The sequence below is a fragment of the Nuphar pumila genome, chromosome 15, assembly GCF_984573655.1.
Source record: "Nuphar pumila chromosome 15, dmNupPumi1.hap1.1, whole genome shotgun sequence".
NCBI lineage: Eukaryota > Viridiplantae > Streptophyta > Magnoliopsida > Nymphaeales > Nymphaeaceae > Nuphar > Nuphar pumila.
Window position 1 is genome coordinate 30,721,218 of NC_143263.1, and position 21,753 is coordinate 30,742,970.

The window sequence follows — 21,753 nt, forward strand, 5'->3', positions numbered from 1 at the left end:
TAAAAATATTGAAAATATTAAAATAATTTATACACATGTTAAGATAATGTCAGCATGTCATGGTATGTCTAACGTGTGTCACCTTGACATGCACTTTCAATGGTGCATCCCACACGGCATAGCTCGCTAATGAGCTCTACTTGATCCACCCGTGACATCCGACCAAAGGACACGAATCATTTACTTTTTCAGAGAATGTTCTTTTTGAAAAAGCTGGGGCACCGATCGGTGCATCAAGATCAAGAATGATTATTTCCTTCTCTTTCTCTTAAGGAGCGGCAATAATTGTATATGTGGAGTGTGGCCTTCTCATTGTTAGATTCCAATAAATTTAATTGTAGAGTTTGTCCTTAGAACAAATTTGCAGATATCATCAATAGAATCTGTATAATTTAGAACTGAAATACCAGAACTAGAATATGAAAACTATAAATATGAGCATTTTCAATATTTTTTTTGCAAATTCAATCATGTGGATGTGCTTGGCATGGTAAATTTGATAGAAATTAACCATTGGATAATGTATTTTTGATGAAAATGTGATTTTTGGTTGCTTGAATATTTATGAAGATTATGAGCTATTGATTTTAAAGCTTTAAAAAAATGTCGTTTATGCATCAAAATAGGATGATTCAAGAACGGGTTCTTATAAAGCCAAGCATGTAGATCAAATCCTTATGGTTAGATTCAAGAGAAAAGAAAAAAAAAACATGAAAACCGCAGTTCACACATTAGTTCTCATAATCTAGTGACTCATCATCAATATATTAAAGAAGTATTGTATTTTCAAAATGTTTCTTATTTTTAAAAATATCACATTGTTATTGCGATAAACACATTTTATAGTGTTTTTATATTATTCATATTCATACATTATATTTATATTTAACATTTTACATTTGCATACTATAGATATCCTAAGATTTTCTTTAAAACAATAGTTTTTACAAAATATTGCTATATCTTTTCTTTTCAATAATTTTCTAATCTTAAGAAATCCTAAATCCTAAATCTTATAAAAGCAAAAGGAAGGATAATAGGTAGCAAAAGATTGATGCTTTATTACCTTTTTTAAATAGCATTCTTGTTGTCCTGGGTTGAACTTTCGGAATGGGGCATGTATAGTGCAGAGCTCTACTGAGTGGAAAATACATTGAGTGTAAGAATGCACAGTATGCGTTCGCTTGATCGGTGACGTGCGGTGGTAGCATGACATGTGATAGGCATCGATATCGTCGTTAGTGCATCGTTGTGGTGGCAAAGACGTGGAGCGTTGTTCGGTTAAGTAGTGCTAGCAGATCAGAGGATGTTGCCTTTGAAGATTTGGTTAAGGACCTCTCGGCTTGCAAGATGTTTTCTATATGTAGTGATTGGTCACACGGGGGTGCGTGTAGCTTAGGGCTAATTCCCCCATGAATCACCTTAGGAGGTTCAAACCGAGTATGGTGACTCAGAGCTAGGCGAGTGAATGTCTAGGCGTCGATGAATGAGTTTGGGTGGTGCTCTTCGTTATGGCGTTTAATCATCAACTGATCTTCGGACTGGGGACCGCAAGGTCTTGTTCCTTCAGTGGCAAGGTTTTGCTATGTTGTGTGCATGAAGTCATAATATGCTCTATGATACACAAGGTTAAGACAAAGTTTGTGTTTCTTTCGAAAGTGATAGCTGGTATGAGACAACTATGCACTAAGCGACATGGATGGCATGGAATGCACATTTAGAAATGTGCTTGATCAGCTTTCGCTAGGCAGCTATACATGGAGTGGTGCGTAGGGCTAATAAAAATGATTCAACACATAGAAACATGTTGGTACACGACCTTTGACCATTAGGCTGACCAACTTGGGTAGCTTGGCGCATCGTGGGTTTGTGAAACATTATATGCTCATGACAAAGCGATAAGTAGGCTTACATCGATAAGAAAGGACCGTCACACTACATTGGCTTATTAAAAAAGGTAAACCCGTGACAAATTGACATTAGAGCATAAAGATTCACAAAGACCTTATTCTTCATTTTGTGCGACACAGAAGAGGGCAACAATGGTTTATCTTGGTTACATAATTTTGCGCAGCTGAAGTGTGGTTGGCCGAGCACAGAAGCAAGATGTTGGCAGAATGGTATGTGACATCTTGTCGATAAAAAGCAGAAGTGTAAGGTTGTTGTTCAGTTAGCTAAGGAAACGAAGATAATCCAAATATTCCTATCAGTTGTGTGTTAGGCTCACAGGTGGAGCATGTTATTTGCCATGTGCATGCAAATAATGCACGTTGGATTCGGCTGAATGAATTTGCACCTTTGGGTATGAGAGACTCGATTAAACTTTTAGATACTCTCTCAATATTGTGGGTTAGCAGAGTGCCCACGTTGAGCAGAAGGCTTGTTGCTTTGGTTCCTTGACTTGACAAATTTTCAATAGATTGCACGTGTAGAAAAAGTTGTTTGTGGCTCGTTGGTTCTTGCAGGAATTTTTTGCTGACTCTGAGAGAGAGTACAACGTACTGACTTCGGGAGGAGAGTGCAACATTGGGGAAAAGTGCCCTTATGAAGATGAGTGCTCAGGAAGATACTTTGAAAGACCACATTTGGGTGATACACAAGCAGACGTCCTCCACTTTAGGACTAATTTGGACCATTGGAAAATCACAAGTTGTTGCTTAAGGGAGTTGATATCCCTGCGACACGTATTGATGGTCGTCTTTCTCTATGAAGACCACGAAGGGCTTGGACTTACCCTTGTTGGGGTTGAAAGGCACCCTAGCCATGAGCATCAAGACGACAAGTTTGGCATGTGGGCTAGGATGACCTGCTTGTGTTTGAGACTGCACTGGGGTCTCACAAGCAGAGAATGCTTGATATTGATAGAACAAAAGACCGTTGTTTAAGTGATCGGTCACTACAAGAAAATTGTTAATTAGCGACGGATTTTTTTCGTCGCTACTTAGCGACAGATTAGCTAGAGATAGAATCTGTCGCTAATTTGCGACGAATTAGCGAGGAAACGACTTTTATCGCTAATCTGTTGCTACTTAGCGACGGATTCGCGACTGCATGTTTTTGTCACTACTTTTTATTACAAGAACATCATTTTAGCGATGGATTTAGAGAGGGAACTTTGTCGTCGCTAATCCGTCGCTAATTAGCGACGGCGTAGCGACAGAATATATTCCGTCGCTTTTTTAGTATTTTGGTTTAGCGACGGCTTAGCGACGGAAACATTCCGTCGCTAAGCCGTCGCTAAATGTCGCGTAAATCCCTAATCCCATCCCTCTTTCTCTTTTCCCTGTTTCGCTGTATTGCTCCCTCCCGCCGCCCGTCGGCTCTCGCCACCGTCCGGCCGCCGCCGCTCCCCGTCTACCGCTCGCCAGCCGGCGCTCGCCAGCTGCCGCTCCCCGTCAACCTCCCACCACCGTCCGGTGACGCGCATGTAATCTTCTTCTTCTTCTTCTTCTTCTTCTTCTTCACGCTGTACGCCCCTTCCCTGCCGGAAACGCAGGGGGTTTAACCCCCTGCCGTGCTTTCCGGCAGGGGAGGTCGACCCCCTGCGTTTCCGGCAGAGGGGGTCGACCCCCTGCCGTAAAGGCACGGCAGGGGGTCAACCCCCCATGCCGGAACTGCCTTTCCGGCAGGGGGTTTAACCCCCTTCCCTGCCGGAAAGGCAGGGGGTTTAACCCCCTGCCGTGCTTTCTGGAAGGGGGGGTCGACCCCCTGCGTTTCCGGCAGGGGGGGGTCGACCCCTTGCCGGAAAGGCATGGGGGGTCGACCCCCTGCCGGAAACGCAGGGAGTCGACCCCCTGCCGGAAACGCAGGGGGTCGACCCCCCCTGCCGTAAAGGCACGGCAGGGGGTCAACCCCCCATGTTGGAACTGCCTTTCCGGCAGGGGGTTTAACCCCCTTCCCTGCCGGAAAGGCAGTTCCGGCATCTAGTTAGAGTAGTTCATAAATTTTTATCAATTTGTTAGTTTGTTAATGTCTACTGGTAGTTAGTTTTACTTCAATTTGTTTTCTTGAAATCTGGTTAGTTAGAGTATTTCAATCTATTAGTCTTTTATAATTATATTTTTCTTAGATAGATTGGTATTTAATGTTCTCATAATCAGTTAGTTAGATTAGGGTTATTTGAATTCTTTATGATAGTAGTGGTTAAACGGAGTTCACATCTTTTCTAGTAAACTAATTGATTGATTTACTATTCCTTTGCTAAGTAGTTCAGATTAGAAATTGTCTATGACTTTATGTTAGTCGACTGGTTCAACATGTTATAGCTGATTTGTTAAATTAGCATCTTCTAGTTAGATTTGGCTTAACATATATACTATTTTTCTTTTCTCTTCTTTCAATTAGTTAGAGTTGTTTTAATTTGTTTTAATTTTTTTAGTTAGTGTTTCATCTTGTTTCATGATTAGTTACTTTGTTACTTAATTTGTTTTGTTTTTGTGCAGATTTTTCAATGGAACCAACTCGTGCTCGGCCACCTATAGTAAGTAAATGACAAAAACAATGCAAATCGGGTAAATACCCGTGGTGAGTAAGTGATGCAAACGTATCACATGTTATTTAATTTATTGAATGCAACACTTTATTGTTCACACACTCACTTAGTTGTTGATATCTAGGACTGCTTTGTTGGAGTTCGGAGATCATGCTGAGCATGATTTTAATGTAGGAATATGGAAGTGTTCTTATTTTTGGAGTACGGAGTCCATGCTAAGCATGGTAGTAGTTAGTGAGATATTGAAGTGTGTTTGCTGCAGGTACATGTTTGCCATTTATTTGATATGAATGATTATGATGTATTGCAATGTTTGATGTAATTGTATCCATGCTTACATGTAGTTACTTTCAATTTGATTTTGACTTCCATGTGAAATTTTATAATAAAAGCATGCTTCAAATGATTGTATCGTGTCATTAATAGTTTGCACATGAAAATATTAAGTTATCAATGCATGCATCAAAATTCTTGTTATTGTTTGACATAGTATATTGCATGATAAATTTGATATTTTCTTCATCGTAGCATTCTGATTGTTTTTTTCTTAATTCGTTAGGATACTATTCTTAACATCATACGACAGAATGACTGCAAACCGTGAATGGATGTACCGTAGGATAGTGGACAATGAGTTATCACATGAATATATGGATGGTGTCGATAGTTTTATTGAATTTGCAACGGCGAGTGTCAGTACGGTAGATCCCACAGGTCGGATTAGGTGTCCCTGCAAGATTTGTAAGAATAATCGATTTGTAGAACCTCATGGCGTTAGACATCATCTATACAGGAAGGGTTTTGTGAGTGATTATCAGAACTGGACGTTTCATGGAGAAGAATTTAGAAACGATTTTGATGCATGGGTGAATGTGGTGCACGATAATCCATATACGAATTTGATATTTGATGCTGCAGGAACAGAACTGGGTTCTGCTATGAGTTCTAGTGATGTAAGAACTGTCGTAGATGAAGAATCACCAAACGATGCAGCTAGTAGATTTTATGATTTACTTAAAGATGCTGATGAGCCACTTTGGAAAGGTTGTGAGAGTCACACTATCTTGTCTGCAGTTCTTCAACTAATGAATTTGAAGTCCGAGTATAATTTGAGTCAATCATGTTTTGACCGTTTGTGCATGATTGTGAAGAGTATGTTGCCTAAATATGAGAAATTGCCACAAAATTTCTATCGTGCGAAAGTTATGGTCAACGCTCTAGGTATGGGTTACAAAAAGATTGATGCTTGTCCAAATCACTGCATGTTGTATTTCAAGGAGCAGGAAAACGACATATCATGCCCGTCATGTGAGCATCCTCGGTTCAAGCAATAGACAAGAGGCAATGGTAGCACGAGATCAAAGGAAGTTTAATACAAGTCGCTCCGCTACTTTCCTATCACTCCTAGATTGCAGCGATTGTATATGTCTTCAAAGACAGCTAAACACATGAGATGGCATGCAAATAAAGTTCGACACGATGAAAACAAGATCACGCATCCTGTTGACGCTGAAGCTTGGAAGCACTTTGATCGTACTCATCAGAACTTTGCAATGGAAGTGCGAAATGTTAGACTTGGTCTATGTACAGATGGATTTAATCCATTTGGGGGTAGATCAACTCCATACTCATGCTGGCCAGTATTTGTAACTCCATACAACCTTCCACCAAGCTTGTGTATGAAACGTCTAAATCTTTTCTTGTCTCTGTTGATCCCTGGTCCGACCTCACCTGGCCAAAATCTTGATGTATATCTAAGGCCATTGATTGATGAATTAAAAGTACTGTGGGATGACGGTGTTACCACGTATGATGCCCACAAAAAACAAAATTTCAACATGAAGGTCGCTGTTCTATGGACAATCAGTGACTTCCCTGCATATGGTATGTTATCTGGTTGGAGCACACATGGGAGGTTGGCTTGTCCGTACTGCATGGAGGATTCCAAAGCTTTTAGATTGAGGCATGGAAGGAAGCCTTGCTGGTTTGATTGCCATCGTTGATTTCTACCCAGCGATCATCCGTTCCGACGTCAAAAGAATGCATTTACAGCAGGCACAACTGAAACAGAAGGTCCATCCTCAAGATTGTCTGGCATAGAGATTTTAAGAAGATTGCGATACTTTCCAGATGTATTCACAGATGCCCACAGTCCTACACCCTTCCGTGGATTTGGGAAGGAACACAATTGGACGAAAAAATCTATTTTTTGGGAACTACCGTATTGGCCGACCCTATTGATACGACATAATTTGGATGTGATGCATGTAGAGAAAAATGTGTTTGATAATGTGTTCAATACAGTAATGAATATTAAAGGAAAAATGAAGGATAATCCGAAGGCCCGTATGGATTTAAAATTAATATGTAAAAGACCAGAATTGGAACTCAAAGAGTATAATGGCAAAGTACTGAAACAAAGGCGAAGTACGTGCTCGGACCTGATCAAATAAAACATGTATGTCAATGGTTGAGACAACTGAGATTTCCAGATGTATATGTCTCTAACATTGATCGGGCTGTGAAGATTGACGATGTACAGTTATATGGGTTGAAGAGCCATGATTGTCATATCTTTATGCAACGATTGATACCCCTAGCATTCCATGATATGTTAGACAAACCTATATGGGGGGTATTGTCTGAGTTGAGCGGATTTTTCAGAACATTGTGCGCATCGGAGGTCATTTTATCAGATGTAAAGAATCTTGAGGACTCTGTCATCACCACTGTTTGTCTGTTAGAAAAGATATTTCCGCCAGCATTTTTTGATGTTATGGAACATTTGATCATACATCTGCCATATGAACTAAGGGTTGGTGGCCCTGTGCAATATCGATGGATGTACCCATTTGAAAGGTATATGTTTTTTTATATTTGTCTCTTTAATGACAGATATTTAAAATTTGAAATGTATATTCTTGTCAGATGCATGTTCGACCTAAAAAAAAAGGTTCGTAATAAAGCAAGAGTAGAAGGCTCTATTTGTGAGGCGTACACTTTAGAAGAGATTTCAAATTTCTCATATATGTACTTCGAACCTCATATTCCAACACGTTACACATGCCCGCCCCGTAACGATGATGGAGAACAAGTAACTGTAGCTGACAAGCTGTCGATATTTCAACCACTTGGGCATGCATTTGGTAGTTGTCGATCAAGGCTATTGACAGATCGAGAGCAAGATGCAACACTGTCTATATTCTTTTTAATTGCTCAGCGATCGACCCATATATCGAGTAAGTATATGTATATGCAACTCAATTATAAATCTTTTTATGTTCTATATGTGGATACATGACTCGGTAATATAAGTATTTGTGGTTTGCAGACGATTTGATCTGGAGTTGCGAAACGAAGTTTCACATCTCACTGATGCAGAAGTACAAAAAGAACGTGAAACTAAGTTTGTGAAGTGGTTGAAACAGTTGGTAAAGAAGCTAACATAAATTTTGTACTTATAAACAACACTAAGTTACTTAATTGATCGTGATCACAATCATTGTTTATGTTTGTGCGTAGGTTCGCAATGGTGATGTTAAAGATCAAGGAATATGTGATTTAGAAAATGGTCCGACCAAAGTTGTGCAATGCTACAACGGGTATATCGTAAATGGTTATCGATTCCATACAAAAGACTACGGTATAAACAAATCAACGATAAATAGTGGCGTGTGTGTCAAGGGTAGCAGCTACGGTGAAAATGAACATGATTACTACGGTGTTATAGAGGAAATAATGGGGTTGACTTACTTAGGCATGAATAACAGGGTTACGATATTCAAGTGTCATTGGTTTGATCCAACTGCAACAAGACTCGACAAAGCTTCAGGCATTGTGGAGGTGATTCATAAATCCAGGTTTGGAACATATGAACCATTCATATTAGCTTCGCAAGCTCAACAAGTTTATTATACTTCATATCCGAGTATAAAAAAGTCAGATAGAAATGAATGGTGGGCAGTTTGCAAGGTGAAATCCAAACTATACCCCGAGTATGATCAGTTACAGGAAGATGAGTTAGCTGAAGACAGTGATTACTATCAATCAGATGATGTCTGTGACTTCGCTTATGGTCACGATGTTGCGCATGATATGCATGTCATATCTCCATTGGCTGATGAAACATTCATAGAGGAATGTGATCCAAATGATGTACCAAGTGGATGGGCAAACAATGAAGAAGAAGAAGAAGAAAGTCAAACTAGTGACGAAGAAGAATTCTCAAGCTAGTGAGCAAAATCTTATACTATAAACCTCTATTTAAATGCATTGTAATACTTGATGTGAGTTGTATTGCAATACTTGGTGTGAATGATTAAAAATTTTATTTGAATGTATTGTAATACTTGATACGAATGATTCGAATGCATTGTAATACTTGATGTGAATGATTTCAATTATCTGAATGTATTATAATTTATGAAATTAACGAATGATTTGAATTATTTGAATGCATTGCAATGCTTGATGTGAATGACTTGAATGCATTGTAATACTTGATGTGAATTATTTGAATGTATTGTATGGCATATGTTATTTGTTAGAATATGGTTCGTGGAGGTTATAGTGGTCGTTCATTCAGTAGTAGCCAGGCTCAACCTTCATCTTCACGGGCTCCTGTGATAGGTATATCATATAACTAATTAGATGCTTGATTAGTTCAAATGCACATTCTGAGAATTTCTAATGTATTTTTTTACAGATGATGTTGCGCCTGTACACGACCCACCTACACCAGTTGATCGCACAAGTCAACAGCCAACACAGGAAACAGGGTCTTCTCAGGCTGGCACAAGAAGACTCATTCGAATAGTGTATATCGATAATCGACCGTAAGTATTTTGTTTTCAATTATTGCATATCTTTTAAATATTTTATATTGATATTTACTGTGTAACAATTCATGTGCAGCACGAGGTTTGAGCCACAAGAAGTAGTACGGGAGATTAGGAATTCACTTCTTCAACATCTACCAGGACCAGTTGCTCAATGGAAAGAGTACCCAAAGGAGGTGTTAGACAGATTGTGGTCCTCATTCATGGTATACAGTTGTTCCTCATAGTTAATGTGTTTCATATTTAATTTATTTAAGCAATGTCTACTAACTTTCTGAAAATATTTGTAGGCTTCGAATCGCTTTGCAACTACGGTGGAAGAAAATGATGCAAGGAAGGTGTGGCAGAAGGTGGCTGCCAATCGATTTGCAGACATGCTGCACACTATGAAGACTGCAGCAAAAAAAGCATCTGGCGTAGTAGATGATCCATTACTGTGGAAGGACCATGGTCCTATTACTATCAGGAGAGATTACTGGGATGAAATGTGCGATAAGTGGGCGGGAGATGCATTTAAAAATCGCTCTGCGAAGGCTTCACAAAATCGATCGAAGATGCCCGAAGCCCATCTACACACAAGTGGATCTAAGACATTTGGGAGCCACCTAAAGAAAATGGTAACTCATCAATATATAATATTAATTTTATAAGTATTGTTGCAAACTTGTGTACTAAATTTTTTGTCATTCAACTTCGCAGGAAGCAGAAAAAGGAGGCAGTGTACCATATAAGGATGTGTTTGTAGAAACACATAAACGGAAGACCACGGGAGTCTTCGTATCAGAGAAGGCGAGAACGACAACGGTATGTATTAATTCTATTAATAATCATTGTAATATATATGCAAGTTATCATAATGTTATCATTAATTATTAATGAATACTTTAAACATTATTTTGTAGGAGGCATATGAGCAACAGATGGTAGAGCGATATGGAAAAGACGCTACTCATCATCCATCATTTGATCCTACAGCATGGGTGACTGCAGCAGGTGAACCCAAAAAAGGTCGCGTGTTCGGGTTTGGGAGTAATATGAACACTTCACCAGTTATTGGTTCTTCCAGTTACGACTCACCGACTTCTTGCGCCGACATAAGCTCCAAGCAGCCGACTATTCTTTCCGGTAATGATGTACGCGAGATCATTAATGAATCACTGAATAACTACTTCCAATACACCGTCGCCCCCTTTCTCCGAAATGAGATCAAGGCCGCTGTTCAGGATAGAGGATCTTCGATTCCAGGTCCCTCTCAGGTATAATCACATATATAGTTTTTTTGACTGTCTTAAAGCACATCTGAGCATGGTAGAATCACATATAAAGTTTTTCTAGATGCCTTAGAACACATATGAACATGCTATAATCACATATTCAATTTTTTTACTGCCTTTGCACACATATGAGCATGATAGAATCACACACACACACACACACACACACACACATATATATATATATATATATATATATATATATATATATATATATAACTTTTTGTCTGCCTTAGAGCACATATGAGCATGATAGAATCACATATAAAGTTTTTTTGATTGCATTAGAACACATATGAGCATGCTATAATCACATATTCAGTTTTTTGACTGCCTAAGAACACATATGAGCATATTATAATCACATATTCAGTTTTTTGACTGCCTTAGCACACATATGAGCATGCTATAATAACATATAGAGTTTTTTAACTGCCTTAGAACACATATGAACATGTTATATATCATTTATGATAGAATCACATATAAAATTTTTGGCTTTGCCTGCCTTAGAGCACATATGAGCATGCTATATTCACATATTCAATTTTTTTACTGCCTTAGCACACATACGAGCATGATCGAATCACATATATAGTTTTTTGCCTGCCTTAAAGCACATCTGAGCATGGTAGAATCACATATAGAGTTTTTTTAGATGCCTTAGAACACATATGAACATGCTATAATCACATATTCAATTTTTTGACTGCCTTAGCACACATATGAGCATGATAGAATCACATATAGAGTTTTTTTATTGCCTTAGATCACACATGAGCACATGATAGAATCACATATAGTGTGTAATTTATTTCATTATATTTTGTTTATCAATACTGACTGTTCTTTTCTTGTGTAGGCTGCTAGCGATAATCAGGGTAGTGGAGCTGAAGGGACAGATAAAGACAATGAACAAGAAGACGCACAAAATCTTGGCGATGATTAGAGGACTGTGTTGAAGAAGTTCTATTTTTTTTATTTTTCCTAAATGTAATTGTTGAATTCTAAATAATTAAACTTCTTAATTTTAAGGTGGAACGATTAATTATTGTAGATACTTGTTATATGAATTTTTTTGTGTGGTTTGTTTTTTATTTACAGGAAATATAAATTGTATAGGAAATAGAAATTGTACAGTTCTCGGTAATTAATTTTTAAATAATTTTTTTTGATTTTTTTTATGTTTGCGACGGATTAGCGACGGATGATTCTGTCGCTATTCATATTAATCTAGCGACGGCATAGCGACGGAACCATCCGTCGCTATTCATATTAATCTAGCGACGGCATAGCGACGAAATTAAATCCGTCGCCAAGCCGTGGTCGCCGTTTAGTACCGGCGGATTGGCGATGGAATATAGCGCTCGTTATTCCGTCGCAATTAGCGACAGAATAATTCCGTCGCCAGTTAGCGTCGAAATATTCGCGACGTAAGCATACTGTCGCCTCGTTGTCGCTAATCTGTCGCTAACATAGTTAGCGACGGAATGTGGTCGTTGCTAATCTACTGCTTTGTTGTAGTGGGTGATGTGTTAAAGGTGTGAGACTTGACGTGTTAAAGGTTGTGGCGACGTTGGATGTAAACCAGAACAAGTTGAGTAGGCTGTAGAAAAAGAGTAAACCAAAGATAAGTATAAAGAAAAACTGACATATCAGTGAAGACTGTGTTCTTACCTGCACCAACATTGTCGATGACGACAATGGTTTTGGGTGGGAGAGATTATCTTGGGCCGATCTATCAGAATGGGGGCATGTGCAGTGCAGAGCTCTACTGAGTGGAAAATGTATCGAGTGTAGGAATGCACGGTATGTGTTCACTTGATCAGTGACGTGTGGTGGTATCATGGCATGAAATAGGCATCAGTATCATCGTTAGTGCATCATTGTGTGGTGGCATAGACGTGGAACATTGTTCGGTTAAGTAGTGCCAACGGATCAGAGGATGTTACCTTTGGAGATTTAGTTAAAGACCTCTCGGCTTGCAAGATGTTTTTTATGCATAGTGGTTGGATGCATGGGGGTGCATGCGGGTTAAGGCTAATTCCTCTATAAATCACCTTAGGTAGTTCCAATCGAGTATGGTGACTCGAGGCTAGGCGACTGGATGTCTAGGCATCGATGAATGAGTTTGGGTGGTGCTCTTCGTTAAGGTGTTCAATCATCAACTGGTCTTCGGACTAGGGGCTGCAAGGTCTTGTTCCTTCAGTGGCGAGGTTTTGCTATGTTGTACGCATATAGTCATAATACACTCTATGACACGTAAGGCTAAGGCAAAGTTTGTATCTCTTTTGAAAGTGATTGCTGGTATGAAACAATTATGTACTAAGCTACATGGACGACATGAAATGCGTATTTGGAAATGCGCTTGATCAGCTTCTGCTAGGCAGTTGCGCACAGGGTGGTGCATAGTGTTGAGAAACTATGTTTTGATGATACATGATAAATATGATATGCTTTCATGATGCATAATGATACATGATAAATATATGATATGCTTTCATGAGATATGATAAATATGATATACTTTCATATTTGAAACTGGATATGTTATATTATGACTGTATATGATGTGTTATGTATTTAACGTATATTTGATGCAAGGTTATTTCATTTAAGAAGAGTGAAGACAACTTGATCAAGTGTACCAATTTGATGCAATTATACTACTCTGAAGAAAAAGATTGATGAGCCAAAGAGATGCATTAAAGATTATTCAAGAAGATCAACTACTTCAAGATGAAGATTTTTTCTTCTTTAGAGTCATATGTAACAGAACCTTTAGAAGCATGCTTATTTCATATTAGACTATATGCTTTGAAATCATATAAGCCATTTATTTACAAAAAGTCAAGCTTTCATAAAAAGATATGCTATGTATATTGTAGTATTTTAAAAACACCTTTTTGAAACAATCATTGTACTTCCTAAAAACATTTATGAAAAAGACAAATTGACATGATGTAATAGCTCATGATTTCAAAAGCATTAATTGTACTTCTTACAAACATTTATGAAAAAGACAATTTGACAAGATATAAAAGCTCATGATTTCAAAAGCATTTATGTAAGAAAAGACAAAATGCATTGGTTCATAATACACAAATATTTACGTAAGAAATTTTGGTTCATAATACATAAACATTTATATAAGAAAAGACAAATTGTGAAAAGATATATTGGTTCATAACATACAATCATTTATTTAAGAAATGACTATTTATAATATAAGTATTACTCAAGCATTTATTGAGTTTCAAATCATTCATTTTAGAAATGACGATTTGAGAAAATAAATATTATTTTATTAAATTAAGAAATAACCATTTATTTCTTTAAGCATTAAATATAATTTAAAAAACACTCACTCAAAAAGTGATGACTTATATTTGAAGTCATCATTCTTTTAGTAAGCAATTAAATGGTACTTAAAAAGCATTTACTCAAGAAATGACCATTTGTAAATTAAAATACTAAACAAGCATTTATTGTACTTTCATACATTTAAACAAAGAAATGACGATTTGTAATAAAACAATTAATGCACTATAAATCATTTAATTGAGTAAAGATAAATTACAATATAAATTATATTTCTAAATACTTCAACGTTCAATGACAAACCATTTATTTGAGAAAAGACCTATTACAAATTAAATCTCATTTTTAAATACATCAACATATATTATACCTCAAACTATTTAATTTAGAAATGACGACTTGAAGAAACTATCATTATTTAAATACACCAAACATTTATTAATTAACAATTATTTAAGTTATGACGATTTCTGAAAAAGTAATATATAGTACACATATCATTTCACACCTTTTTCTATAAAAGTTGTTTTTGATATAACCTGGCATCTCACATCATAAAAGGACAATTATTTCAAAGCATTTTAAAAAGCAATGACTACTTTTTAAAGGTTTATATATATACAGACAAAATAATATTTCATAATATACTTGTGAGCTTTCAAAGAGAAATATTCTTACTCGGCACACTAAAAAAAAGCTTAAAAAAAGAAAGAAAAAAAGAAAGAAAAAAAGACAAGAAAAACTCTCTGACAAAAGAATCAAATGTGTGTCTAAAAAAAAAAAAAGAACATTCTGTTCTCCTGAAAGATTATTCTACCTATTTTCAAAAGAGAGAGCATTGTGAGAGAATCTTCATACGTGCATTCATACTCTGCATATCATTCTGAAGGTTCTATAGGAAAGTGTTGTAACTTTTTGTTTACTGTTGTATCCCTTCTCTGTTGAGAGAAGTAGACTTCTGAGGAAGATGATGTTTCCCTTCTCTGTTGAAAGAAGTAGACCTCTGAGGAAGTGGGTGTTTTCCTTCTCTATTGAGAGAAGTAGACCTCTGAGGAAGATGGTATTGTACTATTTATCCCGTAACACGGATTTTATAGTGAAAGGTTCAAGTGTTTTACTTGGGGACTGGATGTAGATCAATAACTCGGCCGAACCAGTATAAATCCTGTGTTTATTATGTTGTGCCTAATTGTCATATTTTTTATATTATCGATCTGCAATGAATTTCACTATTCACCCCTCCTTCTAATGGAATTTCACGTAGGGCCAATGAAAATGATTGAGCACATGAAAAATGTTGGTATGCGTCATTTGACTATTAGGTTGGGCAGCTTGACGCGTTGTGGGTTTGCGAAGCATTCTATGCTTGTGACAGAGTGATAAGTAGGCTTGCGGCGGTAAGGAATGACCATCGTGCCGCATTGACTTGTTGAAAAAAGTAAGCCCGTGGTACTTGCCATGTCTTGTAATAATGTAATTAAAAATTTGTTTGGTCATTCTTGATGTAGCTATCCAAAACAATGTCTTACATGGCATATTGTAATTTTCTAAAATCTCTTTAGTTGCTACAATTATAACTCCTATCTCAGGCCCCCTAACTCATCTCTCTCTCTCTCTCTATATATATATATATATATATATATATATATATATATCTTAATTGTTATATTAAAATCACATTAAGAATACAAATTTAGCAGTTACCTTTTCAAACATGCATGATTTCTACTTAAAACATCTCTCTCAATGTTCTCATAAGTTGCCAATCTTGCATGGCCACTATGCTAAAAATGTGAGAGCTTACCTTTTTATTTCTTGGTAACTAAACCATTTCATGCATGAGATGCAACTTTTTATTTTTTATTAAGAATGGCTATTATAGAGGACAATTAACCGTTTCTGTGGGATTAATCTATAAATAGAGGGTATGTCAAGTGACTCGGCATGTCAAATTACAATACATACTTTCAAAGCTGCCCAGTCCTAAATCAACATCTGTAGAATCTTCTACTAGGCTCATATCCCTGTCAACTGACTCATATCCAATACAATCAATAGTATGCAGTTTTTTCTTTACATTTTTTTGCATAAAGATGTTCTAAAATTAACCTAATTTTTCTTTTTCTTCCCCTAAAATGTTCACAACATGTTTGGTTAATCTTTTCAGACCTTTCTTCCTCAACTATAAATGGTATAGAAGGTTAGTTGTTAGCTTTAATAATTTTTATATACCTCTCTTTAAGAAAAATAATTTTATTTTAGATATATACCTATCTTTATATATTCATTAATTTTATTTGTTTTTATAATAAAAAATTTGAAATAAATCTTTACTATCGAGAGCCCTGCCATACGGACGGGCTGATTAACATTCTAGTAAACTATATAAAAGCAAAAGCTTATAATTTGATTATTTGCAATCTTTTCTTTAAATGACATTGCCATGTGTTTGAAAATGAAATTATAAATTTGTTAGAACATCTGTATATTTAAAAAAATGAAGTTATAAGTTTGTTTGCGCATTTATGAGAAGTTTTCCAAAAGAAAGTTTTTTGTTTGTTTATATAGCATGAGAAAAACAAAATGGGAAAATGTAAAAAAATGAGAGAGAGAAGGAGGATGATGGCGGTGGGTGGTGGTGAGATGAGTGGCGGAGAGTGTAAAAATAAATTTTCTCTTGGTAGAAAACATTCCTCCACACCCCCCCCCTCATGGAGGAATGTTTTCTATCTAAAAGTGTATTTTTTGGAAAAACTCTATAAGCAAAAAAGTCTCTCTCGTGCCACCAATGTGGTAGCAGGGTCCTATGCCATCTTAAGAGATATCTTGTAGGGGTCTGCCTAACCCCAACTTGCCTTTCAAAAAAAAAGGTCTCCTCTTTGGAATGGTCAGAAAATCTGTATGGATTTTCTGTTTTGCATCACTTCTCCTGCATCTTTCTCCCTTCCAAACGTGCCCTAAGAACAAATAAAACATTGTTATGCATGTGAATAATAGGGATGACAGTGGACCGGGGAAAGCGGGGCCTCAGCCTCGCCCCGTTTGGACCGGGGATGAAGGGTATGAAACAGGGATGGAGGTGGGGACGAAGGTTAAAATCCATCCCCGCCCGGGGTGGAGGCGGGGATGGACGTGCACTTTTCCCCGCCCCGTCCCCGCCCCGATCCACTTTTCCTCGCAATATCCCCGCCCCGCCTCATCCCCGTTTGAACCAGGGATGAAGGCGGGGGTGGAGGATAAAATCCATCCCCAGCGGGGATGGAGGCGGGGGTGGAGGATAAAATCTTGAGGCGGGGCGGGGGTGGAGACCTTGTCCCCCGCCCCACTGCCATCCCTAGTGAATAACCAATCATCATGCATAACATATAAGATTCTTCCTTTTTAAAATTTTAATATTTTTTTTAAAGAAAGGAAAATTTATTAAGTGCCAGTAAAGATAGAATCAAGTGGTCTCCTGACTCATGATAAATAATAGGACCCTAAATCTTTCATAATTAGTTAATTAGATTCAATTTATAATCGGAACTCGGGTCAGGCCTGAGTCTGGTATAAAATTTTACAAACTATACTTGGATCCATGTATTAGTCAGACCTTCGGTTCCGGACCTGAGTTTTAATCAGGCATTATTATTTATCACCATACCCGGGGATCTTATAGGGTTTGGTCAGAGTCGGGTTTAGGTAAACCAGACCCATTGACACTCCTAATGGTCACCACATGCGATAGAGCTGAAAAATGAGACGAGCAGCTCACTGTTCTGCTAGTACATGCTCATTTTACATATTATATATTTTATACATATACCATATAAATAATATGCATATTATATATATTTTATATATTATCAAGCTTTAAAAAATACTTAAAATTAATTTCTTAAAAAAATGAACTACTCATGATCGATGGGCTCGAAAAGCTTGGCTTGTAATGAGCTCTAGTTCGGCTCAGTTCTTGACGAGCTCACAAGCCAAGCCCGAACAGCACAAGCTTTGCTCGTTTACCAGCCCAAATATGTAGCAGCGTAAAACCTCAAGACTGCTACCCCTTTGCTCATCAGGAAGCCTACTGCTTCAGCCTTGTGGCAAGAGATGTGTGCTTGTAAGCATTGATCGCTTTGTGTCCTTCAGCTTGAACACGTTGCCAACAATGGAGGCACTTGAGCATTGGAGAAAAGAGAAAAGTACCTAATAGAGAACAGCACAACTATACCATTGGGTTTTGAACCTGCAACGTCCCAACACAAGGTGACATGCACTAGCTGCTCCTACCAGTCTTGCTGAGCCCGTTGGTCTGTAAAAATGATAATTGCTTTACCTTTTTCCTTGACCTTTTCATATTTTTGGAGAACTTATCATTACTCTTTGAGAGAGGCCAAATCTTTAATAGGGTCAGGAGTAGGGCTGATAAGTGAGTCAAACTAACTGAACAGAGGGTGTTTAAGCGTGGCTTGTTGTTGTGGTGAGCCATGCTGAGATCAAGCTCATTGCCATTGCTGGCCTGTGTTAAACAAGACGAGCTTGACTGGCTCGCTTACTAAAACAATGCATGTTTCAAAATTAAGAATACTAGGTTTTAGACTCTAATCTAAACCTATTGAGCCAAGCTCAAACTAGTTCATTTGCAAAATAAATGTAATGTTTCAAAGCTGTAAGCAATAAGATTTGAACTCTAAACTAATTATTTGCAAGCCAAACATTTCAATCATCTACATTTCACGATATAAAATATATGTAAAACATATCTATTATTATATAGTTAACATACTTCTATGAGCCAAGACAAGCTTGGACAAGTGATTTTTTAGCAGAACATGAGCCGAGCCATGAGCGACTCGACTCATTTCCCAGCCTTAGATAGGAGAAATATTTGAATAATTGTTTACCAGGTAATTTTCAAATAGGCTTCAAAATTAGCCTTAGTTAGTATATCCTACAAAGTTTTTATCTAAAATTTTCAAATACCTTGAAAACTTTTAGCTTGGGTTAAGCAAATATCTTTCCAGAAAATGATCGTACTGCCTTTGCAAAAATGGCGCGTTGCCCAAAATACCTAGTAATTTTGCCAAAATTTTTGGCATATCAAAAAATTGGATTCTCTATTTTTAATTATCCCTCCTCAAATATAGCATGACCTTTACAACTCTTCACTTGTTAACGTCCCTAAAATGTGTTAACCTCCATGAATAAAAAATGGCACAAACATGAGGATATTTGCAAAATACAATAAGACATTCACAACCCCTTTTTTTTCAGGCAAGTGGACATTTTTGCAAATATAATATGACCTTCACAACTCATGGTTGTGAATGTTCCCAAAAATGTATGGTGCACACTAAAAAGGCAAAAGGGCCTTAAGCGGCAGGTTAAAAACCTAGTGGTACACTGAATAACTGTTTGGGATTTGCCTAACCCTAGTTTGCCTTAAAAAAAAATAGCCTTTAGAGGTTCTTTTGAAGCATCTTTTAAGTTTTTTTTTTTAACCTTTAGCGGCACTTTTGCAAATACTAGTGAGAAGGCTCTTTGTCTGACATGTCTTGACATTCGAAAATACAATACAACATTCACAACCATGAATTACGAACCTCCTTTTATTAACATCGCATAAGGGGCACAACCAAGAGGACATTCACAAATGTGAAAGTATTGTATTTCCGAATGTCTCCACACATTTATGAACTTTCTCTTGCCTGAGCCCCTTATACGATTTTAGTAAAAGGAGGTTCACACATTTTGATGACCCTTGAACTCATGGTTGCGGCATGTCAAGCAAATGTCCTCTTGCCTGTTATTTGCAAAAGTGATGCCAAAAGAAAAAAAAAAACAATACAAGTAGGAGGGCATTCACAAATACAGTACGACCTTTTGGGGACATTCACGAAAACATTCCCAAGCAAAGAGTCACGATCCTCGTGCTATATTTGTGTAGGAGTAAAACTGTCCTAAAATTTTGAGAATTGAAATTTTGGATATGCAAAAAAATTTGTCAAATTGCTAGGTATTTTGAAAAACATACCATTTTTGCAAAAACAGTACGGTCATTCTCTGATATCTTTTTTGGATAATCTTAAGCAAATATATCGGAAAAGTGTTAATTTGTACATCAAAAGGACCACTCCACTCACAAACATAATAAACATCATTCGACCACATATCTCGTTCTCAGAAAAATCTGTGAAAAAAATCTCATTTTAAATGTAGACAATATGGGCATAAATAAAAAAAATAAAATATAAAAATGTAAACCCTTAAAGAAAATATAAAGACATAAAAGCTGTTTTATTGCATTAATAACATGATAAAATTAAGCATGATGCTTTCAAAAGAGGTAACACTTTTTTTTAATGAAAGCTTATCGTAGAGAGATGAAAGTGAAGAAGGTGAAGAATAACGGCGTTGGTGCTAACAGTAAATTGCTAGAGAAGGAATACGTACGATAAAAATACTAAGATTTTTAAAATACAGATTATAAAAAAAGCATTTTTAAAATACACATATTTTGGGGAATGTATCAGCTTTTAAAAATATGATGATAAAATCATGATGTTGCAATTTCACCTATTTAAAACCCACTGTGACTCCCTCATGAGTTGTGATGCTGAGTAAAATCATGGGCAACTAAGCCTTGGCCCACTTTGGCAGCCTGTAACACTGGCAAACAATGAAACTTCAGTATGTTTTAAAGGTAGGAAGGCAGCCCATGTGACCAAGGAATCTAGGGACCAGGTCAAGGTTCTCTGCCAGGTTCAGCCTGCAGTACTGAAACACAATTTGTTCCACAAGTTGTAGCTCTGTCATTTGACTAGTACAGCAATATCTGAAAAAACTATCGATTGACCAGTACAGCAATTTGAAACAATTTGCCTCTACATTCCGTTAGCTACCGTCCCTCTCTCTCAAGTTTCAGTGTCATTCTTCTTGAGGTATCAGGTGGTATCTGACAAAGGCGTTTGAATGGAACATTTTAGCAGGGATGCAGCTGTTCTGTTTAAATTAACCCCATTCAAAAGTTAGGCATGTATTTGTAAAACTCATCCATGACAGCACATGGGAGCCCCTAAAAACCACACAAGTGTAACTATTACAGCTTTCACCTGTTTCTGCAACGACAGGTGAAGGAGCCCAATTTCAAGACACAACATCCTTTCAGTCTTTACCGCAACTTCTACATGCCCACAAAGCTGGCAAACAGTTGCACGCGCATCCACATCAGAAAAGAAAGACATTCAAAAAGACAGGGGTCCCATGGGACAACCCTTCCATGATCTTAGACCAGGGAACAGTTCAAGGCCCACTAAAGTTTAGACTTTCACCACCACCAACAGACAAATTCTGGATAAGCACACTGCATGGAAAATAACCACAAAATAACCCTACACCCACCAGCTATGGTACCGGGACACGCCATTTTACCTTTTGTACCTGTGTCCATACGCATGTCCCCGTGTCGACACGCATAGACACCAGGACATGTCATTTTACCTTCCATACATACACATTTGTATTTAATTTATAATTTATAATTATATTTTCAGTATATAATATATATTTTAGATATAGCATATATATTTAGATTATATTCACTTTATTTTGTATTTATGTGATATATATAGTTGTGTCCCTGTACCCACATTTTTTGAAATTACCATGTCGTACCCTCTGTACCCGTACTCACATGCAACCCAGGTGACAGCCCACTAGGATCTGTAGTCTGTCACAACTACCCCATTTCAGCCCCCGTAGTGAATCTCCTTGTATACTAGTCATATTAAAAACTTCACAAAAATGGTTGTATCCGCATATCAACAGCCATATCCATGTAACAGTGTAG

The 21,753-nt window shown here is 37.2% G+C and overlaps 1 protein-coding gene across 1 annotated transcript; it reads left to right on the forward strand.

The window, feature by feature from the left end:
- Positions 1-9,042: 9,042 nt before the first annotated feature.
- On the forward strand, positions 9,043-20,711 carry LOC149814998 (uncharacterized). The gene is made up of 5 exons (XM_089990462.1): positions 9,043-9,121; positions 9,198-9,327; positions 9,407-9,536; positions 9,621-9,746; positions 20,565-20,711. The coding sequence occupies exons 1-5, from the start codon at positions 9,043-9,045 to the stop codon at positions 20,709-20,711; spliced, it is 612 nt and encodes a 203-aa protein (XP_089846588.1).
- Positions 20,712-21,753: the final 1,042 nt, after the last annotated feature.

Bases quoted from the DNA above. Each gene is read 5' to 3' on its own strand.
- LOC149814998 (XM_089990462.1), top strand. From the start codon at position 9,043: ATGGTTCGTGGAGGTTATAGTGGTCGTTCATTCAGTAGTAGCCAGGCT. The intron at 9,328-9,406 runs GTAAGTATTTTG...ATTCATGTGCAG, and splicing joins GTGTATATCGATAATCGACC to CACGAGGTTTGAGCCACAAG. The intron at 9,747-20,564 runs GTAGTAGATGAT...CCACTTTGGCAG, and splicing joins CAGCAAAAAAAGCATCTGGC to CCTGTAACACTGGCAAACAA.